The sequence below is a fragment of the Cnephaeus nilssonii genome, assembly GCF_951640355.1.
Source record: "Cnephaeus nilssonii genome assembly, chromosome: 10".
NCBI classification, from domain to species: Eukaryota; Metazoa; Chordata; class Mammalia; order Chiroptera; family Vespertilionidae; genus Cnephaeus; species Cnephaeus nilssonii.
Window position 1 is genome coordinate 45,627,562 of NC_137081.1, and position 24,750 is coordinate 45,652,311.

The window sequence follows — 24,750 nt, forward strand, 5'->3', positions numbered from 1 at the left end:
AAAAAAATTATACTAAATATGTGGCATGATTGAAGTACCTTATCATGCTACATCTATTTTATACTAAAATATGTAAATGTTCAAATCAACAGGTTGGACACCTTAAACTTACACAATGTTATATATTGTCAGTTATACCTCAATAAAAATAAATTAAAAACTGACTTTAGGAGAAAAGGCCCAGCACTGCCTTTAGCTACCTCAATTTAGAGAGCCCTTAAATCAAGAATTCTATGCCTACCCCCTCTTGTAGCTGTGCCCCTTTCCAAGAGGTACAGAGTCGATAGGGCCGACAGGATATGCCCACCTGGAGACCATTCTGTTCCATTCTAGATCATATTCAAGGTACCTGGACTCAAATTTCCTGCCTAAACAGCTCAGCTTCCAGGGCCTTCAAAGCCTCCTTCAACCAGGTCCATTTTCCCCAAGATGCTCCCCTAAATCTAAAGGTGGCCAAGATGTGGTTATTGGCAGGGGCACAAAACTTACGCATGTAGGCTCAAGATTCCATAATTGTTCCTTTGAGGTGCGTTCAGGAGGCAACCAACTGATGTCTCTCTCACACTGATACTTCTCTCTCTCTGCTCTCTCCCTCCCTTCTACTCTAAAAATCAATGGAAAAAATATCCTTGGTGAGGTTTATCAACAACAAAAATGTCCTGTCAGTTTACTGCTACCCCAAAATATCTGAGGGTTCAAATTGTGATGTGATTTCTTAGAATTAAAAATTTTCTTAAATACCAAGCCACTTAATCCTTAGATGAGATCTTGTTATGTTGCACAGATGGCTACACAAAAGTCTCCATTCTAGTATTTAAAAATGTAATAAAGAAATAAAAACCCTTATTTGTGTGGCATTGTATAATTACAATATCTCATGTAATCTTCACAGAAAGCAAATGTTTTCCTCACTTCGATGAAAATACTAATCCATGTCCAAGTGACATTACTGGTAATGAGGGTATTAGGAAAATAGAACTTTTAAACCCAGTGTTCTTTCTTTCATATACCAGGCTGCCCTTAGTATAACAAATTTGTTCCAAAACATTTCCATTACTTTGTTCAGAAAAGAAGTTTTAAGAGAAAATTTAGTACAAAAATTCACAAAAGATAAAATTACTTGCCATCAGAGCCTTACCGGCGGTATATCGTTTCAGGAATCACAGAGTCGGGGCTCTGCATGTTCAGCAACATGTAGGTGTGTTCTACCCCTACACAATCATGCCCCACAGCTTTCTGACCAAATCAAGTACAAGAGAAGCAGGATAATACATTACCAGAGGCCTGCATAAATGACCTCACCAAGTGAAGCAGGCCTTTCTGAAAGCTTACCTGAGTGCAAGCTGTTCCATCCTCTGGCTGGAGCTGGTAATGGAATATTAAGAAGCCAAAACGGAGATTCCTGCTATGAAACTAACAACACAAAATGCTGTAATTTTCGAAAAGTTTGTAAAAGATTGCTGATTGGCTATGTTGAAACTATCAGTGTCTAGAAGCTACATACTGAAAACTTAAATACCTGAAATCCATTCGAACTTTAAGAAGTTGGGGAATTGTGAACAGGAAATTGTGGCCAGTGGAAAGAGAATCAGGAAACCTTAAGTCCAACCAAAGGTCCGAGAGCATGAGCCTACTGAGGAAAGTATTACAAGTATATGATGAATATCCAAAGTTTTCCCGTTGGGCTGGGTAGGATTGCGGGATCTTTTTCTAAAATGTATTTCTTATATATGAGAAGGACTTTAAAAATATAATACACTGAGTATGAGCAAATAAAAATACAACAAACTAGGCACACGCAAATTACTACCTTTTGGGGGCAGTAAGATCGAAGAAATGTTCTTATTTATAATCCTCTACTGCAAAAGAAATAATGAACATGGGCGTTCTGTCCTTCTTGCCTTTGGGCAACTTTCTCCAGTAGCACTAGAAGCCCCCATAATCTATAAACCAGATCTGTAAGTAAATAATTTTTCAGCATTTTTTAAATGAGTTAAAAGTGATTTATTTCTAGGTATTTTCCCCAAACTGGTAAGGTCCCTAGTTGCCTAGCAATTAGCAAGATGATAGCAAAAAAGCAAATTCCATTCCTGCCACTATGTAGCTTGGGAAAAAAATCTCAATGGGAATCCCATCACTAAATCATCAAACGAGGCTTTTTACCCTAGACTTCTGCCCAAGATTCAGGCATGACACCATCACCTTGGATGCTATGTCATGTTTTAAGTCTGTTCTCACAGTCATTGAGCAGCTGAAGCTGCAATTAAAGCTCCATTCTCTCTAATATACACCTAATTGTATGGCTTTTTTTATTTAGAAAATTTCATGACAATGTTAAAATACAGGGAAAATACATTTAAAAATGCACTGTCCAGCCCTGGCCAGTTTGGCTCAGTGAATAGAGCGTCAGCCTGCGGACTGAAGGTCCCAGGTTCGATTCTGGTCCAGGGCATGTACCTTGATTGCAGGCTCGATCCCCGGCCTGTCAGGACGTGTGTAGGAGGCAACCAATCGATGTGTCTCTCTCACATTGATATTTCTCTCTGTCTCTCCCCCTCCTACTCTCTCTAAAAATCAATGGAAAAATAGCCTTGGGTGAGGATTAACAAATAAATAAAATGCACTGCCCAACAGAATGGAAATGAAAAATCATATGCTTCACACCATATTTTCATTCATTCAAGCCCTTCCTTTCCATATGCTTCAAAGTGGTAGCGGCTACAGTCTATCAGGACTAAATAGAATGAATCAACATTCTTACAATATTAAAAGACTAGAGGCCCGGTGCACAAAATTCGTGCACGGAGGGGGGTTGTCCCTCAGTCCAGCCTGTACCCTCTCCAATATGGGACCCCTCAAGGGATGTCCGACTGCCTGTTTAGGCCCGATCCCGGATCGGGCCTAAACGGGCAGTCGGACATCCCTCTCACAATCCAGGACTGCTGGCTCCCAACTGCTTGCCTGCCTGCCTGCCTTCCTGATTGCCCCTAACCGCTTCTGCCTGCCAGCCTGATCACCCCCTAACCACTCTGCTGCCAGCCTGTTTGCCCCCAACTTCCCTCCTCTGCAGGCCTGGTCACCCCTAACTGCCCTCTCCAACTGCCCTTCCTTGCAGGCCTGGTCCTTCTCAACTGCCCTCCCTTGCAGGCCAGGTGCCTCCCAACTGCCCTCTCCTGCTGGCCATCTTGTGGTGGCCATCCTGTGCCCACATGGGGGCAGCTATATTGTGTGTTGCAGTGATGAGCAATCTGCATATTACTCTTTTATTAGATAGGATAGAGGCCTGGTACAGGGGTGGGGGCCAGCTGGTTTGCCCTGAAGGGTGTCCCGGATCAGGGTGGGGTTCCCTTGGGGTGTGGGGCGGCCTGAGCGAGGGGCCTGTGGTGGTTTGCAGGCCGGCCACGCCCCCTGGCAACCCAAGCAGAGGCCCTGGTATCTGGAATTTATTTTCCTTCTACAATTAAAACTTTGTAGCCTGGAGCGGAGCCAAGCCTGGGGCTCCCTCCGAGGCCGGCAGCCATTTCTGTTGGGGTTATAATTGAAACTTTGTTGCCTTAAGTGGGTGGGCCCGGCCAGGGTGTGGAAAAGCTTTGCTTCCCCTGTTGCTGGCGGCAACCCTGGCCTGCTCTCTCAAGCTCCATTCTAACGCCATTTATTTGAGTTTGTTTACCTTCTATAATTGAAACTTTGTAGCTTGAGTGGAGGCTTAGGCCTGGCAAGGGCAGGCGGAAAGCTTGGCTTCCTCTGTTACCTAGGAAATCTTGCTCTCTGTGGCTGTAGCCATCTTGGTTTGGGTTAATTTGCATGCTCGCTCTGATTGGATGGTGGGCGTGGCTTATGGGTGTGTCGGAGGTATGGTCAATTTGCATATTTGTCTATTATTAGGTAGGATTATTAGGTAGGATTAGGGTCATCCCTAAACACTACTTTCTTTTAGTTTCCCCTAAATTTTAAGCCATCCATTTTTTCAAGATGCAGTACCTCAGCATTACTGCAACAAGAAATTATATATAGATTTTCTAAACTTTGTAAGGAACTGGATTTATAAAAAGGAAGATAGCTTCCACCAATACATTTTTGGTGTTGTTTTTGTTTTGTTTAAATTCCAAAAATTGATTGTTTCTGCGATTCACTGAAAGTTAATTATTGTCTACAAAACTGAGTATTCTTCCTCAACACAAACAAGGGTAACCAAAAATTGTTTTCTCATTCAAAAGAGAATAACCAAACAATAAAGTATAACGTAAAAAATAAGGTACATTTCCATAACTGAATATTCTTCAAAATTAAAGATTTTCATTTTAAAAAGTGTAAAAGAGCGGTGCTACACTCTTCTAGTCAGCTTAATCTGTCAGAAGATTAAGAATATTGTCAGTCTCAGGGCTTTCTACTTCGCTATTATATAGTCAACCTTAAAAAGCAATTCCTCACATTAAATTCACGTGTTCTTAAAAATGTGGATTTAAGTTAAATGGGCAAAGGTCCACATTGGACTTTTGGGAGGGAATGAGAAGTTATTCCCCAAAAGCAAAAACTCTTTTGTGATAAATACTTTGCAAATACTTACCATTTTCTTTTCTTTGAAATATGCTTTTATTGCCCTGACTGGTTTGGCTCAGCGGATAGAGCGTCAGCCTGCGGACTGAAAGGTCCCAGGTTCAAAAAAAAAAAAAAAAGAAAGAAAGAAAGGTCCCAGGTTCGATTCCAGTCAAGGACATGTACCTTGGTTGCAGGCACATCCCCAGCAGGAGGTGTGCAGGAGGCAGCTGATTGATGTTTCTCTCTTATCAATGTTTCTAACTCTCTATCCCTCTCCCTTTCTCTCTGTAAAAAAATCAATAAAATATATATTTTAAAAAATATATATATATATGCTTTTATTCATTTCAGAAAGGAAGGGAGTGGGAGAGATAGAAACATCAATGATGAGAGAGAATCATTGATTGGCTGCCTTCTGCACACCCTACACTGGGGATCGAGCCCACTACCTGGACATGTACCCTGACTAGGAATTGAACTGTGACCTCCTGGTTAATAGGTTGACACTAAACCACTAAGTCATGCTGGCTGGACAAATAGTTACCAATTTTATTCTTTCACAGCTGAACACCAACTTGAGTCCAATGTGCATCTTATTTGTCACATCTCCTGATTTCTAACCTTAGACATAATTACGTTTTTCCCTTTTCTACTCACTTTCAGAAACTGAGGGCAAAAATATAGCTATTACAGTGATTATATGAATTTTCCTACACAAAGACTGTATTAACCTGCTGAAATCTCATGTAACTGACAAATTGTAACCTCTTCCACTTTGAGATGTTTGCTTGCGGATTCCAAAAACTTATCTTTGGTATATAATAGGCAATTATGGGGTGTCAACTGATAAAAACTGGATATATAAAAAATGGAGAATTACCTGAAGTAATTATAACTAGAGGCCCGGTGCATGAAATTCATGCACGGCTAGGGTCCCTAAGCCTGGCTGGTGATCAGGGCCAATCGGGGCCTTCTGGCTGCTGGCTGGGGCCTCCCTTCTCTGGCTTCAGCTGCCAGCGGGGACCTTCATTCGTTCCATGCTGCCCCCTGGGGGTCAGTGCACATCATAGCAAGCAAGCGATCGAACTCCCAGTCTCCGGGGCAAACTCCCAAGGGGACACTTTGCTTATTAGCCATATATGTATATAATTTTAGAGCTGTAAGGCAATTTAGAAAGCATCTAATCCAAACTTAATTCCTAGATAAAAAGAATGAGGCACAGACATGGAAAGACTTGGCTAAAATCACACTTCTTGTGAGTGCCAGAGTTAGAATCAGAATTGGGTTTAATATTCTTGGTCAATTACTTCCTTACATTATACAATACTCATAGTTTACAAGTTTTATCATTTGGAAATTTATCTCCTAACAGAGCTGTTAGAATTATTATCAAACAAAAATGTTCAGTCTGATTGCTATTCTTTCTTCCTATTTCATCTTCTGTTGAACAAATGACAGTTAAACTTTAAAAGAAAAGTCAAGATTAGGGAGAAAGAAGATGGCTGACGACGGGAAGGGAGACTGCAAGATAGTGTGTGAGTGAGAAAACAAAGGGAGAGTGTGTGGTCGCACGGGGAGTGTATAGTTGAGGGACAGCTATACTCCAGGAGACTGTGGGGGACTGCTGGACGGGGCTCCCCTCACCGGGCAGCCCCCACTGCTGCTGGGTTCCCTCCCGGAGCAACTGGCTCGGATGCCAAAATCCTCAACAAAATTCTAGCAAATCGGATCCAGCAGTATATCAGAAAGATCATACACCATGACCAAGTAGGATTTATCCCAGGGATGCAAGGATGGTACAATATCCGCAAATCAATAAACGTGATTCATCACATAAAGAAATTGAGAGATAAAAATCACACAGTCATATCAATTGATGCAGAAAAAGCATTTGACAAAATCCAACACCCTTTCTTGATAAAAACTCTCAGCAAGGTGGGAATAGAAGGATCATACCTCAACATAATAAAAGCCATATATGATAAACCCACAGCCAACATCATACTCAATGGGCAAAAACTAAAACCATTTCCCCTAAGAACAGGAACAAGACAGGGATGCCCACTCTCACTACTCCTGTTCGACATAGTATTGGGAGTATTAGCCATTGCAATTAGACAACATGAAGAAATAAAAGGCATCCAAATTGGAAAAGAAGCAGTAAAGCTGTCCTTATTTACAGATGACATGATTATTGTACATAAAATACCCGAAAGACTCCATCAAAAAACTATTAGACTTAATAAATTCGGGAATGTAGCAGGATACAAAATTAACGCCAAGAAATCTATGGCATTTCTATACACCAATAGTGAACTTACAGAGAGAGAGACTAAAAAAGCAATCCCATTTACCATCGCACCAAAAAATTAAGATACCTAGGAATAAACTTAACTAAGGAGGTAAAAGACCTATACGTGGAAAACTACAGGACATTGAAAAAAGAGATAGAGGAAGAAGTAAACAGATGGAAGAACATACCATGTTTATGGATTGGTAGAATCAACATAATTAAAATGTCCATACTACCCAAAGCAATTTATAGATTCAATGCATTCCCCATTAAAATACCAACGGCATATTTCATAGACCTAGAAAGAACTCTCCAAAAATTCATCTGTTATAAAAAAAGACCCCGAATAGCCACAGCAATCCTGAGAAAGAAGAACAAAGTAGGTGGAATCTCAATACCAGATTTCAAGCTGTATTACAAAGCCACTGTTCTCAAAACAGCCTGGTACTGGCACAAGAACAGACATATAGACCAATGGAATAGAATAGAGAACCCAGATATCGACCCAAACCACTATGCTCAATTAATATTTGACAAAGGAGGCATGAACATACAATGGAGTCGAGAGTCTCTTCAATAAATGGTGTTGGAAAAATTGGACAGATATATGCAAAAAAATGAAACTATATCACCAACTTACACCATACACAAAAATAAACTTAAAATGGATAAAGGACTTAAACATAAGACGGGAAACCATAAAAATACTAGAGGAATCCACAGGCAGAGAAATCTCAGACATATGCCAAAGCAATTTCTTCACCAATACCGCTTTTAGGGCAATGGAAACTAAAGAGAAAATAAACAAATGGGTCTACATTAAAATAAAAAGCTTTTGCAAATCAAAAGAAACCATCAACAAAACAACAAGAAAGCCCACTGTATGGGAGAACATATTTGCAAATGTTATCACTGATAAAGATTTAATCTCCAACATCTACAGGGAACTTATACAACTTAATAAAAGGAAGATAAACGATCCAATAAAAAAATGGGCAACGGACCTAAATAGAATCTTTTCGAAAGAAGACAGGATGGCCAAGAGACATATGAAAACATGCTCAAAGTCACTAATTATCCGAGAGATGCAAATCAAAACGACAATGCGTACCATCTCACACCTGTCAGAATGGCAATCATCAACAAATCAACAAACGACAAGTGCTGGCGAGGATGGGGAGAAAAAGGAACCCTCGTGCACTGCTCGTGGAAATGCAGACTGGTGCAGCTACTGTGGAGAACAGTATGGAGTTTCCTCAGAAAACTAAAAATGGAACTCCCATTTGACCCAGTAATCCCACTTCTAGGAATGTATCCCAAGAAAACAGAAACACCAATCAGAAAGGATATGTGCACCCCTATGTTCATAGCAGCACAATTTACAATAGCTAAGATTTGGAAACAGCCTAAATGCCCATCAGCAGATGAGTGGATTAGAAAACTATGGTACATCTACACAACGGAATACTACGCTGCTACAAAAAAGAAGGAATTCTTACCATTTGCAGCAGCATGGATGGAACTGGAGAGCATTATGTTAAGTGAAATAAGCCAGGCAATGAAAGAAAAATACCACATGATCTCACTCATTTATGGAAAATAAAGAATATTATAACCTGATGAACGAAAAGATAGATACCGAGGCAGTAAAGCACCGAACAGATTGTCAAATTATAGCGGGAAGGCTGGGGAGTTTTGGGGTGGGGTGGGGAAGAGATCAACCAAAGGACTTGTATGCATGCAAATAAGCACAACCAATCGACACAAGACACTGCGGGGGTGGGATGAGGGCATGCGACAGGGGGTAGTGGAGGCTGGGGGAAGGTCAATGGAGAAAAAAAAGGAGATATATGTACTACTATATGTAATACTTTAAACAAGAAAAAAAAGAAAAAAAAGTTAAGATTAAGGAAATGGACAATTTAAAATGGATAAAATCAAGATCTAATCATAATCCTTTCTGCCAGTCCTAAAATAGGTTGATTTCAACACCAATTCTTAGATCTTTGCCACTCACCTTTCAGACTTGTAGACAAGGTTGTGGTGACAGACCTCAAGATGTACAGTTGATTCAATGACCAACTTCATTGGAGCACCTTTTCTTCATGGCTACTGTAACCACAAAATCAATTTCTCTCAAAGGAGGTTTTAGTTTCAGGGAACTCAATCAGTGAAAATAATAGGGAGATTTCTGTTTATTTTCTGAACTAAATATATTTTAAATGGAAAGAAAATAAGGAGTAAAGCAAACAATGTTGGAGAAATTTTTTTCACTGACATTATCTCAACACTAGTGTCCTGGTACATGGATTCGTGTACATTGAAAGGAAGTTAATTAGAAGAAATATTTTAATATCGCTATTTGCCTTTTCTCTATAATAGAAGTGTCAATCAAATTCACGATCGACAATGACAGACTGAAACACACACGTGCGATTGGCACCAGTGAGAGCTTTATATGTATTGCGCATGCACGAGTCAACTTAACCTTTTATACATATAGAATAAACTTGCTTAATTAGACCTGCTTTCTGATGTAGCTAAACTTTTTCCAGCCCAGTGAAGCACCCCAACTTCTTTTTCAGGTAATTATTAGCAACACAGCAGTAAATATCAACACGAAGCAGATTATTATTGTAGATCATGCAGGGAGAACAAAGGGTAAAATATTTAACTGCAGCAGTTTGCCTATATTCTGCGCTGTGAGAAAACCTGAAGTCATTTTCAAGGTCCACCATTTCTTACTTCTTTTCAATTGGGTCAGTTTCTAAACTTTCTAAATCTCCATTTTCTGGCTAATGAAAGCAGGATTCCACTGTGTCTCCTATCTACCTACTCCAGGACTTCTGTAAGGTTCAAATGAGATGAGGCACAGGAAAACGCTTCACAGACATTTGGTTAAAGTGAACATCTGGCTATAAAGCAAGTCGTGTTCCTGGGCTAAAGAAACTGCAAGAAGGCTAGTCATCTTTAGGGAGAGGAAGCCGGGTGTTGCTACGTGATGTCATTACCCGGCGCCCACAGCGACCGTTTCTGGGCTGGGCTGTGGGCCACATTTTGCGCCATGGGGTCTCGACAGCATCGGCTGCAATTTGGTGGGCTGTCGCTCTGGGATGGTGGTGGGGCCTGTGTCCCACTTGAGGGAAGCCGAGTGTTGCTTTGTAGGTGCCAATTCCTCAGTGTCATTTCTCTGTGTGCGTCCGTCAGCTCCTGCGTTGAGCGTCTGCCCCCTGGTGGTCAGTGCGCATCATAGCGACCAGTCAGACACTTAGCATATTAGCCTTTTATATATATAAATCAGTTCATAATGAATTGGGAGATCTACAGTACACTGTATGGTATAGTTAAGGCAAAAAGCCTTACATTTGAAGTGGCTTCTTACAACAGGGAACTTAAAGATATGAAAAAGAAACACCCCACACTTTATAAAAGAAAAGGAAAAATTAATTGTGGGAGTAAATCAAAATGAAAATTTGAAAAGTTAAACCATATTTGTTTTTATTTATATATAACTATCACATGAATTATAAAGAAGAAAAAGAATATCAGAATGTAACTTGATAGATGAATGCATGCTATGGCTAAGATAAATGTTTCTATATATTATGGTTAGTGAGAACATTATCAGTGTAACAGGGCATTATGATTATTTAAAAATATGAACTTATTTAATCTGTGCTTTAGAAATAAATGTACATAGTGTTATAAGTTGAAAAGAACTCAAAAGAATAACTAATACCAAATATACACCTGGTGTATAAGAATTTAAAAAGGCTGTATTCAGTAAAGCTAGTCAGCTATATTAAAAATGACACATATCCAAAACAAGATGCATATTATATAAAAAGGGACATTGTAAGATTTGCTAGCTGCATTAAATTCATGGTTTAATCCAAGAAATCTCCTTTTAATGATCATTTAGACAGAAGCATGCAAATAGTCTTAGGATCTACTTAGAGTCTTCTCCAAACCCACTGAGGCTACTTATCCTCTTTTTAGGGGCTAAGCAGGTATTCGGGTAGCAGCTTCCTCTTCCGCATCAGCCCGGTTTGCATTAATTTCTGCCAGTGTTCGGCCAAACCGTGCCCATTCATCATTTCGGGGGACAGCAATCTGCTGTTAAAAGAAAGACAATGTTTTATGCATATTGAAATAAAAGATCAGTTTACTCACTATTATTCAATTTGTTTTCAAATAACTTTTCCATTAAAAAATAATAGTTGACCTGAATGGCCTTTCTATAACAATGATTTACACATTCTGAAACAAAAGACAGTGCTTGTGAAATGTGTCCTAACAGCCTCAGAAATGATTTTGCTATTATCACCATCAGTGCGAGAGAAAATAACAACGATGCCCTGTCACTATAACTCCTATACACACTAGCTCATGACTTTTACTGCTGGGGAGGGAAATCTTAAAGTTTTACTTCTTTACTTCATACTTTACTCCCAGTATGAACTAGTTTTTGAAGCATGGTTTAAAAGAACTGGTGTCTTATAAGTATTTTTTTTGTTTGTTTGGAGCACAAGATAACCTTTCTTGATATCTTAATCCCTGTGTCAGAAGGTACGCTACTTGTTCCCACTTAGTGATGTACCAAGAGCAAAATGGGAAAAGAGGCTTCTGATGCTTTCTTCTCACTGAAGCAGTTCAATGACCAAAATGTTTGATAACTGTTATTATAATACTAGAGGAATGTGACATTGCCATATTAGACACAAACCATTCGTTGTAGCAAATGGATGTGCCTGCTTATAAAATTAGATTAGGTTGGACAGTGATATCCAATCCAATATGGTACCTACCGGCCATATCTGACTACTTACATTTAATGTACTTAAAATTAAATAAAATCTAAAATTTAGTTCTTCAATTGTCCTAATCACATTTTAAGTGTTCAACAGTCATATATGGCTAGTGGCTACCATATTGGACAGTGCTGATACAGAATAATTCCATGTGCAAATAGTTCAATTGGCCGTTCTAAATGATTCAATCTACTTTTCAGATCCAATTGCTAGAAGCCTTGGGGTGTCCAAGAGGATGGGAGCCATAAGGCATAGTAAAGAAGGAGTGACTAAGGCACTAGTCAGGACTGAAAAAAAAGGAAATCACTCCTGGGCATTGTGTACAGCCAACCTAGCACCAATGAGAGAACTGCAACTCATCCTGTTGGATTCAATAATAAAGATTCTGCAACAAGGCTCGAGAGCCAAGATTCACTTTTCACAATGTCATTAGAAAACTCTAAAAAAAAATTACTTTGATTTTTACTACCTGGTCCAAACAAATATATGAGTACAGAAAAATAAAATCTTATCTCAATATCAATTCTGTGAAGCTTGAAAGTCCAACTATAACTCCAAATTTCTTATTAGGCCTAAAGAATTTCTAGCTTCCAGCAATGCATGCTTCAAGAAGCAAGGTACTTTCAACATATGATATTACCCTCAAAATCTGTTGCATGGGGATACAGGACATCCAGTTTAGAAAGAAAGTTAATCTCAAGAGTCCTTCCTATGGTGGAAAGTAAGTACTATCTTTACACCATATAGTTTATACAATTCATGAACCACAAAGACTAGTTTTAACCACGAAGATAGAGTTACAACTATATTGTGAAAGCTAAATAGATGTGTCAAAATTATAGGCAGTGAGCCCCATACCTCTCCCACATCATATATAACAATCTGTCCTTCAGAATCACCCACGGCAATCTCTCTTCCAGAATGGGTCCATCTTACACGATTAAGAGCAGGATTACCCTCCACAGAAATACTGGCAGTTGGCACCTAAAGTCATTTAAAATATAGTGCAGTGTTAAAAGTTTCATCAAGATTTCTATAAACATGTAAAATAGTAATTCTTCTTTCTTCCAATCTGGCTACATTTTTAAAGACAAAGATGAAAATAAAGAATTTTCCCAACTTTCTTGCTGTTCAGTGATACATTATGAATGACATTATAGTCAATCCTTGAAAATGGTTTGGGAAAATAACTTAAGTCTTTATAGAAGAAATTCTCCCATGACTGGATACATCATGCTGAAAAGGTCTTCTCTTTAATAAAGCATTCTTTGTTGTTTTAACTTCCTTAAGAAGTCAAGCTGTTTGACAACAGATGGCCAAAACCCCATTTTAAAGAAACATTTCAAAAGCCCTCATAAACAGATTATGGTTCAATTTTACTTTTGTAGCTTGCATCTCTGTCAGCTGAAACTTGTGATTTGACCCACAGTTCTTGGAAACAGTTCATACTGAAGGTACAGTATGAGTTTTTCTAAAGCCCCTGGTTCCATGAACTGTCTGGAGCAGGGAGAATGATGCACCAACACAATGGCACCAGCCCCTTGCAATCTGACTATATCTCTCATATGCTGAAGAAAGAGATTTACTTGCCACATGGAGAGCAAACATTCAATGTTTGACTCAGACCAGAGCACAATACAATTTTTAAAAAATTTGAAATATGACTAAAAATAACCCTTCTAATTGCTACCAGTCATCCCCAAATTATAAATTTAACCCCTAGCATGCTGTTACAGAGAAAAATTATAATTAAGATATATTCTTTCAATTAGATTATAGGAGAGATCAAATTTAATTGTAACCACAAATCTCTAACACCAAAACCCAAATTAAGAAAATAAAATTGGCACCATTCTAGTAACCAGCAATGAATAATCAAGTCCAATCATCCAGGTAGGGCTTAATATCATTTCCTAGCAGTATTTAAATGTTCTTCCTCAAAGTACTAAACTAGCAGTTAGCATAGTGTTACATTTTTATCTGTCCAATATATCACCTTCCTTGCCCTGTATAACCCAAGTATTTTACTTCAAGGGATTAGATAGATACCACTAGAAATATAAAGAGATGTGCGAATGAGTGGGATGTGGGGAAGCAATCAAAAGACTTTCTCCTTACCTGTTACTGATAGAGCTGCTAGCATTACTTCTTACCACCACAAACCAATAAAGAATTCTAAGAATATCATTAAGCCTTTCTAAGCTGTTAAAAATACACATGGCTAACAACAAATAATAGTTGCAGTGAAATTTCACTCCAACAAGTGATTTTAGTATAGCAATTAGGAAATTTGATGGTTTTTGTATTCATTTTATAGTAACAGTAACAATGTTTTCACTCTTTCATGGAACAAGTCATCAAGATATTTTTCCTTCATTCAAATAAGTCAGGCTAAGACTAATGTTTATGGATGATATACAACTCTATCAAGGCTAAGAGAGAATCTAGAAAGTTAGGATTAAGGTTAACATACTTTAAGAGTCTGAAACTCTCTGCTTTCTAGCCTATGAATGAAAAATATTCCCTCTGCCTTACGAATGAGACTTTGCCAGGACATGAGAGGCACCACAGTGCTTTTCAGAAGTATAAGGAAATGCCCCTGTGCTCTTCACAACAGTGTTTCTCCCTTCAGTTCTGCACAGCATGCTGTTTATCATTAGGATACAAAGCTTATTTGGTTTCTTTGTGATGATGCTACACTCACAGAGCCCTTTTACATTCCTTGGGATAGAAAGAATTTCACAAATTATTCAGTAACTCTCCAATTTTCTATTTTTCCATGTAATTTTTGTTATTTTCCCACTTACCTCTGTGTCATTATTGAGATTCCACAAATCCAGCCTCCCCATGCCATCCACACATGCAAACAGGGCTGGGTGGGTAGGTGACCACATAACATCATAAACATAGTCTGAATTATCTTCGAATGAGTATAAAGGCTTGTTATTCTGAAAGGGAAAAGTTGATTCTTAGTGCAGTCAAAATATGACATACATTCAACAGGTATAACATGATATTTAACTCAGCCTAGAAAAAGTTCCCATAATTTGTTTCACTATAGAATTATCTGGAGTTAATGGAACTAAGAATCAACTATTGGACTGCATTTTCTTTTTTTTTAACTTATAGTTAACCATACTGTTTAAAAAAAGGAAAAGAAGGTACTTTAAAAACATTTGTCAATGAGAGGATTCTAGGAAGAGGATAGCAATGGCACTGTATTTTTTTAATCTCCTCTAAATCTCTCCATAAACCCAGATAAAGTATAGCAAAATCAAAGATTCACAGACATCTACAACAAGATCAGGAGACAAAGCTCCAAATGTAAGCAGGTAAAAACAAACCTCTGACAAGTACAAGACCTGCACAGTATGAGCATCTGTGAGGCAGGGCATGTGGGAAGGCACGTGGGCTTCTGCTGGCCAGAGAACAGAGCCTCACAGTCAATAGCAGATGCTCAGTGGCCAGCATGGGGGTCTGAGAATAGCAGTAGAAACTGTGAGGGATTTTGACACAATTTCATTTATAAATAAATGCACGCAGACTCCATGTGATATAAGTAAGGTCTAATGGTACAGTCTGAGCCCTATAAACTCTCAAACTAACAAACCAAAGAGTTCTTTAAAGACCAAGTTTCACCAAAGAGAAACTTCTGGGAGCAGTATCCAAGCTGTGGAATACAGCACAGTAGGGGCAAAGGAAAGAGAAGGTTCAGATACAGGTGAAGAGGAACAGAAAAGGCATATCTTACATAGATAGGTAAAGAAATATATAGAAGGCATATCTCAGATCAAGAGAGAAATAGCTAAATATATATAAAAAGGCATATCTCAGAGAGATAGGCAGATAAAGATATATAGCTGCTTTGCAAGAAACACAGGAGAACTTTCACCTAGGCAATACGACTAGAAAAGCTATCTTTTCCCATCCCCTCCCTCTTAAAAGAGAAAACTCATTTCACTAGTAGACAATAAGCAACAAAAAGGTATCTTAGTCAAATCCCATACAAAGTTATCAGGACAGATCTTCAATAAGGGTGTCATAACAATTAAATGGGAAAAGAACAGTTTTTTCAACAGATGATACTGGGACAACTGAATATACACATGCAAAACAATGAAGTTGGACTGCCTCCTTCCTCACGCAGAAATTAACTTAAAATGTACCATAAATCTAAATATAAGAGGTAAAACTATAAATCTCTTAAGAAAAAGCACAGGAGTAAATCATTGTGACCTTGGATTCTGCAATAGTTTCTTAGATAAAAAGCGAAAAGCACAAGCGACAAAAGAAAAAGTGGATAAAGTGGGCTACATCAAAACTAAATAATCTTGTGCTTCAAACAATACCCTCAAGCAAGTGAAAAGGTAATTTATACAATGGGAGAAAGTATTTGAAAATCATATATCTGATAAGTTATTAGAACTCTTACAACTCATTAACAAAAGGCAAATGGCCCAATTAAAAATTGGGCAAAGGATTTAACTAGATTTCTCCAAAGAAGATCTACAAATAGCAACCAAGCACTTGAAAATATGCTCAACATCATTATCCATCGGGGAATGCAAATTAAATCAAAATAAGATATCATTTCATACCACTAAGATGGCTATATAGGACAGACAATAACAAGTGTTAGTGGTGAGGATGTGAGAAATTAGAACTCTCAGAATTGCTGGTGGGAATGTAAATTGGTGTAGCTGCTTTGAAAAACAGTTTAGCAGTTCCTGGAAATGCTAAGTAGAGTGACATATGACCCAACAATTCTTCTCCTAGGTTCATACCTAAGAGAAATGAAAACATAGCTTGCTGGCAACCAGAAGCTAGGAAGAGATTCTCACTCAGTGCCTCCCAAAGTAACCAACCTTGTCAACACCTTGATTTTGGACTTCAAGCCTACAGAACTGTGAGAGAATAAATTTCTGTTCTTTTAAAGCCACCTAGTTTGTCGTTATTTGTTCCAGCATCCCTAGGGAAAATTAGAGTAATTCTGTATTTTTCTGGGGTAACTGGGTAAATCCAGATTAATAACTAAAAGAGTCCCTATAGTAAATACATGAACATAACAGTGAGGTGCTCTCAAAAGAACTGGGAAATACATTTTCACTTGGATCAGAACAGAAATAAACAGATCTCTTTAAAAAGAAATGATACCACCTTAGACGGTTTAACTCAGTGGATAGAGTGTAGGCCTGTGGACCAAAGGGTCCCGAGTTTGATTCCGGTCAAGGGCATGTACCTTGGTTGCAGGCTTCCCCCTGACCTGGGCCCTGGTCAGGGCACGTGCAGGAGGCAACCAATGTGTTTCTCTTACATCAGTGTCTCTCTCTGCCCTTCCCTCTCTCTTCCACTCTCCCTAAAAATCAATGGGAAAATATCCTCAGGTGAGGATTAACAAAACAAATCAAACAAACAAACAAACAAAAAGAAACGATACCCAGGTCAGAAATACCTTCCTTACCCTGACGACATGACCTTTTTGAGAAGACTTGTGTCTATTAAAAACAATACAACAAAATACAGACAGTATCCAATAGAAGCACTGTCTATCTAGAAGAGAGTCTCAGTCAATGGACTGTGAGAATTACCACCCAGGGCAAGACTATTCTATGGGAAGATGAATGAATCATGTTATCATTGCTTGATGCCATTAACATTCAAATTAGAAAACTTCCTTTGTTCCAACTGCTTGCTCACTAAGCAATCTTCTGATTATAATTTGGCTTCCCCTGTGGATTATCTACAGGGAAACAATGAGCTGGTCAGGCCAGCATGAGTATCGGGGCCTTTTGACAGTTATTTCTCATTGTAAATTAATAAATTGACCTTCTCCAATGCATCAGTGTCTTAGTTCCAGTCAGCACTCCCTAGCTAATCAACTCTAGAAGATGGACAAAATTGAGTTTCTAAATACGTGAAAGACAGGCTGGACACTGGTCAGCAGCAAGTTACTATAGTAAATGCTGCCAATAAGTCCCAATGGTCAGTAGGCTTCCCCACGAAACACCCCGATCTCAAAGCATTTTTTCATTTTAACTTGTCTAATATGTGCACAGTTGCTATTTCAAGAGTCAGTAAAATATCTTTGATCCTATTTTAATGCTTGTATTCTCTAAGTGTTAAATAGGCAAGTTGTTAAAATAAGGAGGGGATTTAAGACATCAGAGACTGTAAACAAATTTTAGGGTGTGTAAGGATTACAAAAGTCTGAAAACTAACAATTCTAAGAAATTATCATATTAACAATCTTAATTTTGTCACTTTATAGTAAATATGGTTTGAAAGATATTGCTCTGAGACTAGAAAATACCACGTATACATTAAAACACTTTGTCCCCCAAATAAATAATTTTTACATTTTAAGAGTCACCTGTAACAAGTATGGTTAAATTTAATGGAACAAATATTCAGGTTACTTTTAAGAAGCTTTTACTTCTCACATATTCTTCCTACCATTTTTCAAGCCTGGAAAAGTGCTTTTTGTTGTGATATTTCAAATTTGGTATTTTGAAAGGGTAACCATATCCTCCAAATAAATTTAGAAGCCGACTACAGAAGTACATTAAAGATGAGGCAGTGCCAAATTGAAATTTCTAGGAATTTTTTAGAGGATTTACAGAAAGGGAAAAAAAGGAGGACTCTTGTTTTGCTACTGGGGCACAGGCAGATCTTAAAAAGGACACAAAGATACAGTGATATCTAATGGTGCATTCTTCCAGTTTATAGAGTGTAGAGATAGAGAGGAAAAACACTTTAAAATTAGGTTAAATTCATGAATGTAAAGATACTGGTTTAAAGAGCTTAAAATGGAATTGAAACAATGTTTTTAAAAAGAATATTTAAAAACCTTACCTGCCTGTTATTCATTACCATTATGTTAAAGAGCACAAGTGGTTTGACAAGATAGAAATAAATACCAGCAACACAATTCACCTTAAAGTATAAATCTAAGATCAGAGCAATGACACTGGGAGCCATGATATTGGCAAATAAAAAATATTTACCCAGCACACTGTTGTTGTTCCATCCTTCATACAGAACAGTTTGTGTGCAGAACAGTTCGAATAAAAGGTAATTCTGATAAAGTTTTTGAAGGCCCTTGGGCATGTATAAAAACACCGTTCTACAGTGGCCCATTCTTTGGCCACTAACATTTGAGAGGTATGTATGTGTGGAGAAGAGGGAAGAGGCATATATCATAGCTGAATGAATAAATGAGTGTCCTATACGAAGAAGCTCAGGAAAGAAAGCAATACCTAGCTCAGAAAGAGATATGCCTGCCTGTCATTCTTATTCAGAGACAGTTCTATGTTGAAATACAACAAAATACAAGCACAAAAAGATATCAATCACCAATCAACCAACAATATAACAAAAGCAAGCATCAATTAGTCTGCTTTCACATATATAAGTTCTGTTCTTGTTTAGGCAAGACGACCCCTTCATTTTCCAGTCCTGTTAGCAATATATGTAAGGATGAATGCCTCAAATTTAAAGCTAACAGAGGCTAGCAAACTGAAGCCCTGAGATATTCAAGATAATAATAAATCTACAAATAGATAAATTCTTTTCAATTACTAAAAAGATGCTAGCCAAAAGACCTAAGAGATGTAATGTCTCCTGTGCTATACACAGGACTACTAAGGTGAGAGCACAGCCAAGTTCTAGCCACTTACACTGCTGCCTGCAGCCTACAGAGAAGCAGTGGCTTCATCTTTCCAATTCCACCTCTTCCTCTGGTTTTACTAGCTAGATTATGCATTTCTTTGAGGGAATCTTCCTTCTCTTCTTCACTATGTAAATCTAACTAAAAGAAGAAAAAGTCAAGAACAATCCAAGAAAGAAAACAGACCATTGACTAAATGCATTCGGGCTCTGTCTGATACCCATGAAGGGGAAAAGGAGGAAATGAACATTGTTAAGTGCCTACTACATGCTATACATTGTGTTAAGCATTTTTCTATGTTTCCATCATTAGATTTAAGGTAAGTGCTATTTTTCTACCTGCTAATGCCAAACTGGAAAATGCTTAATTTTAAAAGGCAAGCTTTCAGAGGTGAAGTCTTCTAACTCACTTCATATTAGGCTGAAAGAAAGCATCAAGAAAAGATAATACAGTCTTTGGGTTATGTATGACTCCACATACGTTGTTTTGTGGTTAAGTCACCATCTCCCATCCTAATATATAAAAAGCCAGGGGCTGTCACACCGAAACCACCTGACGGACGACCGAACAGCAGGCTGTGTGGGGCGACCAGGCTGGCAGGGGGGTTAGTGAGGGACGACCAAACGACTGAACAGCAGGCTGTGTGGGGTGACCAGGCTGGCAGCAGGGGGAGATGGGGATTACCAGGCTGGTAAGGGGGCAGTTGAGGGCGACTAGGCCAGGTTGGGGCAACCAGGCTGGCAGGGGGGCAGTGAGGGGCGACCAGGCCAGCCGAGGGAGGCTGTTGGGGGCAACCAGGCCAGCGGGGCGGGGGGGGGGGGGGGGTGTAAGGCGCGACCAGGCCGGTGGGGGGGGGGCAGTTAGGGGTGACCAGGCCGGCAGGGGGGGGCAGTAAGGGGCAACCAGGCCGGCAGGCAGAGGTGGTTAGGGGTGATCAGGCTGGTGGGGGGGGGGGGGCAGAGGTGGTTAGGGGCGATCAGGCAGGCAGGCAGGTGAGCAGTTAGGAGCTAGCGGTCCCAGATTGTGAGAGGGATCCCAGATTGGAGAGGGTGCAGGCTGGGCTGAGGGGACGCCCCCACCCCGTGCACAAATTTCATGCACCGGGCCTCTAGTTTATTAAAAAAAAGGTTCTGCCATTTCAACATATGTACATAGGTGCTTTATGTTTTTTATTATTTATTTACCACAAGTAAAGGTCAGAAATTGTTCTTTCTTTTAAATTTTTTTTACTGTTTCACTTTCATTACTGCTGTGTATGTGCTCCATGTGAGTGACGTAGGTGCTTATGTAGGTGGGTTCCTACTTACGGCGAAAATCATATTACATCGTGCCATAGGAACGGATCTCCAACATAACCCGAGGACCTACTGTAGTGAACAGTGAGTTAACTTGAACTAGATTTCTGAAGCCAGTATTTGATAACTGTAATAGCAAAAAACATCTAAGACTACTAGGTTTTCTCAAAATATTGAAGAACAAAATAAGGTCTCTAAACTTTGTCTCATGATGAATTATTCAAAAGGTCAATATTAAGGATAAGGCAGATAGATACATGAAAAATGTAGCTTAAATTTAACTTAATTTAAATAGAATCTGATATTCTGAATATACTGCTTTGCAATTAACAATGTAATACTGCAGAAAAGCTAGACAGCAAAGTCAAGGCACTTTAATTTTAAAACAGGTCGAATGAAATTACAAGGCCTACCACAGGAAGTAACATTCCTGACTTGACTTTACCTTGAGACTTTCAGTGAGGTAGGGCATTGTCACATTTATCTGGAATTGCTGGAGAATCAGGAAGTACTTTAAAACTTAAGTGGGGGTTTTGAATAACTGAAACTTATTAAAAAACAGAAAAAAAACTATTTAAATTATTTATTTTGGAAAACAAAAATACATATCCATCCATAACTTTATACAATACTTTCTTTTAAAAAATTTCTTTTAGAATGTATTGATTTTAGAGAGAGGAAGGGTGAGAGACAGAAAGAGAAACATTGATTTCTTGTTCCACTTATTTATGCATTCATTGGTTGCTTTGTGTATATGTCGTGACTGGGTTTTGAACTTGTAACCTTGGTGTAATGGGAGAGTCTCTAACCAACTGACCTACCCAGCCAGATCATACCATACTTTCTTAATGATTCAAATTTATTATGTGTAGCTTTATCAAATAGGACTTATTGTACATTAGTTTTTATCTGTCTTTTCTCCATTTTTCCATCAGTTCTATAAATCACTGCAGTCTGAACAAACCTCTAAAAACTCACCCAAAAAAATGTATGACTTTAGTGCTGGGCTATATGATAGCTATGTGAGGTGCTATGCGAGATACTCAGGGATTTTTCTCCAGCTCAGTTCAGGGCAGACAGTTCTGTGCTCGAAAAGCCTGAAGTAGTTGGAAGACTGGTGTTTGTGTGTAGGATTACCATATTTGTCAGCACACTTTTATGAAAACTACAACCTCTAGTAGCTCACTTACGTTCTGTCTAACTTCTTATCAGGTTTGATCTTCAGTTAATCATGCTAAGCTATTAGAAAGCTTTCTATCTTTCCTATCTAGTACTAGAGCACCACCTTGTGTTAGAAACCTAAGCAAATGAGCAGATATCTGTTTTTAGATACCTTAGTTGTCCAAAGCTTTACTGTCCAGTCAAATGATGAAGTGACAAAAAGATGTGAGAAGTCTACTGCTCCAACAGCTGCATGACAATGGATGCCAGTGATTGGTCCTTGATGTCCCTCAAACATCTCACTGATTCCAGCTTTGCTGTTTCATCAAAGTGATAATGTTAGGGAAAGCTCTGTAAGATAACCACTTACAAAAACATTATTTTACAGCTTATTTATCAGACTTTGACATAATTTCAACAGACTTAACTCTGTACTCATAACATATCAGAATAACTGAAATTGAGTGTTACTCTATCTATTTGATAACACTACTAAAGCAATCCTTTATAATAAATAATAAAAGGCTAATATGCAAATAGACAAAATGGCGGAGCAACTGAACAACCGAACAACCGGTTGCTATGACGTGCGCTGACCATCAGGAGGCGTGTGCAGAACATGGCAGGCATCGGCAGTAGGCGGCAGAGCGCGGAACATGGCAGGTGTCAGCCATGGTGGGATGGTGGAGCAGGTGAGTGGGGGAAGTAGACCAAGGCGGGGTGCCAGTCACTGTCATCAGGGAGAGCCTCTGGTGGTTACTGAAAATTCTTTGCTCTGAGCACCGCGGTCCTACCCGGCACTTGCACCTGCTCCCGGCACCAGCCCCACTTGCACCCGCAGCTGGTGCCAGAGCAGGTCCCAATCGCTCAGCACTGTCAGCAGGTGCAAGCGGCGGCTGCCAGCCTCAATCGCCCCTGAGGGTTTCTCCACCTCCCCCTGCTCCTGAGGGGCCATCAGGGGAAGCAGCCACCACTGACACCAGCTGCTGGTGCTGGCCCCAACTGCTCCACACCGTCCGCACATGGGAGTGGCGGCAGGAGCGGGGCTGCCGGCAGACAGGGGACTGGAGGCCACGGTGGGAGGGGCCGGGTGAGGGCGTGGAGGATGGGCCGAGACCCGCCCCTGTGCCCACCGCAGCCTCGTGGCCCACAGTTCCTTTCAAGCTTCACGAATCCGTGCACTGGGCCCCTAGTAAGTACATATTTGAACCATAAACATGGTGTTGAAAACAGAACTCAAAAGTTCAATGTCTGAAGTGGTAGAATAGAGATAAAGGGATACTACATGTAAGAGAGAAAATCTGGACTACTTTTAAATCAAAAGGTTTGAAGTGAAGATGATCTGCATTTGAGATGAAAACTGGACATTCAATTTTTTTTTAAGGAAGCCATTGATAAGGTACAGCTAGACAATTTCAAAACAAATTGAACAGCAGGAGAAATACTAGTCAATTTAAAATGTGTACGTGACATTACTCTACAATTATCAGGAGGAAGGGCTGAACTAAAAGCTCAAAGTCCACATAAAATGAGAAAATGGCTGAAAGTCTTATATACAACTTTAAAGGTCAACATGCGGCATGTGTATAATGTATTTGCAATTGCTGAATGTTATTTTCCACCACTAACTTCTGTAAGCATGTGCACACATTCAAAACTACAACACCACAACCTTCAACATCCAGAATACATCATGATCCAAAATAACTTTTGATTTTTAAAAAATTGTTTTAATTTCATACACCTGACCTCAAATAATGAATGGCTCTAGGACAGATTTCTACTTAAACAAGGGGCAATTTGTTTTAATGAGATTATTCAGGGAAAAATTTTAAATAATTGCAAATTCCAGTTTAGATGTACCTGCCATGGCGGCATGCTGTGTACACAGAGCCTTCTTCACTCCCAACAACAAAGTTGTTGACATCTCCAACAGGGAAGGACATTGATGTCACAGCTACTGCTTTTGACTGTTTATGAACCAATTCCATGCTATCCTGGATAGAAAAAATTAAGGAAATTATTTTGTAAACTTTCAATTTTTTTAAAAGAAAATTTGTATTTTTAATCGGTTTGTAAACAATCCTTTTATTATACTTCTTATATAAATTGTCTTTAAGTGAAGCAGTTTTGAAAATATAATATATATACAAGAAGCTATATTTAACACATGTTTAGATTTATAAACTATTACCATAATACCATTATAAAACATTTATGAAACACATAAGCTGGGGTTTACATAGACTTAAAAAATAACACTTGCCTCAAAATTTCAGAGTTTTTCAAAATAAACCTACCTGTGGATGGGAAAGCATGTCCAGACTCCATGAACAAATTTTTCCATCAGTAGAGATGCTAATCAGATTATGAGCATTTTGTGTTCCAACGACATTTACACAATATACAGGATGCTGAAGAAAGAGATATTAAGGTTTTCTGAAATTATTTCACCAAAAAGTGAAACAATTTTTATTGCATAATCATAGATATTCTCTTTCATATCAAAACCGTCTCATATCTTCAGGGCATTTTTAATGTGAAGTTTGACGCTATTCTGTTAATTAACAAAAGGATGTCTCAGAAGAGAAATAGGTTTCTAATAAAACAAATTTCCAGAAATACAGAAAAAAGGCCTTTGTTCTTGGCTGCTAAATGATAAGGAATTCACACATCAAAGGAAACACATTCTGAGGCTACTCTGATGGGCACTACTAAGTATTCAATGGTGAAGGAGCACAGACGTCTAATGGAAATAACCTCTTTACTTACTGTGTGTGCGGCAGCTGACAGTGGAGTTCTTTGCACTGGAGTTCTTTTATTGCTACGGTTATCCCACAGCACAATTTGGCCTGAATACGTACCGCCAACAACCAGATTTGGATGAAATTTTGCAAATGTAGCAGACATCACAGCTGACTGCAAATAAGTAAGATTTTTATATTTAAGGTTCAAATATTAGAAGCTTGACAAGTTATAGAAAAG

At 38.9% G+C, this 24,750-nt stretch overlaps 1 protein-coding gene across 5 annotated transcripts in view; it reads right to left on the bottom strand.

Annotated features, from left to right (window-relative positions):
* Positions 1–9,537: 9,537 nt before the first annotated feature.
* Positions 9,538–24,750, bottom strand: part of DYNC1I2 (dynein cytoplasmic 1 intermediate chain 2) — a 56,691-nt gene continuing 41,478 nt past the window's right edge. The window contains exons 11-17 of one of the 5 annotated variants that reach the window (XM_079782887.1): positions 24,538–24,684; positions 24,066–24,179; positions 23,629–23,762; positions 21,938–22,082; positions 14,451–14,591; positions 12,502–12,627; positions 9,538–10,945 (exon numbers count right to left, since the gene is read on the bottom strand). In XM_079782887.1, the coding sequence (XP_079639013.1) occupies positions 10,835–10,945; positions 12,502–12,627; positions 14,451–14,591; positions 21,938–22,082; positions 23,629–23,762; positions 24,066–24,179; positions 24,538–24,684 (918 nt within the window). In that variant the 3' untranslated portion in view covers positions 9,538–10,834. Of the gene's footprint in view, positions 10,949–12,501; positions 12,628–14,450; positions 14,592–21,937; positions 22,083–23,628; positions 23,763–24,065; positions 24,180–24,537; positions 24,685–24,750 lie in introns of all 5 variants that reach the window. The other 4 variants (XM_079782885.1, XM_079782889.1, XM_079782886.1 and 1 more) reach the window with 4 other exon arrangements.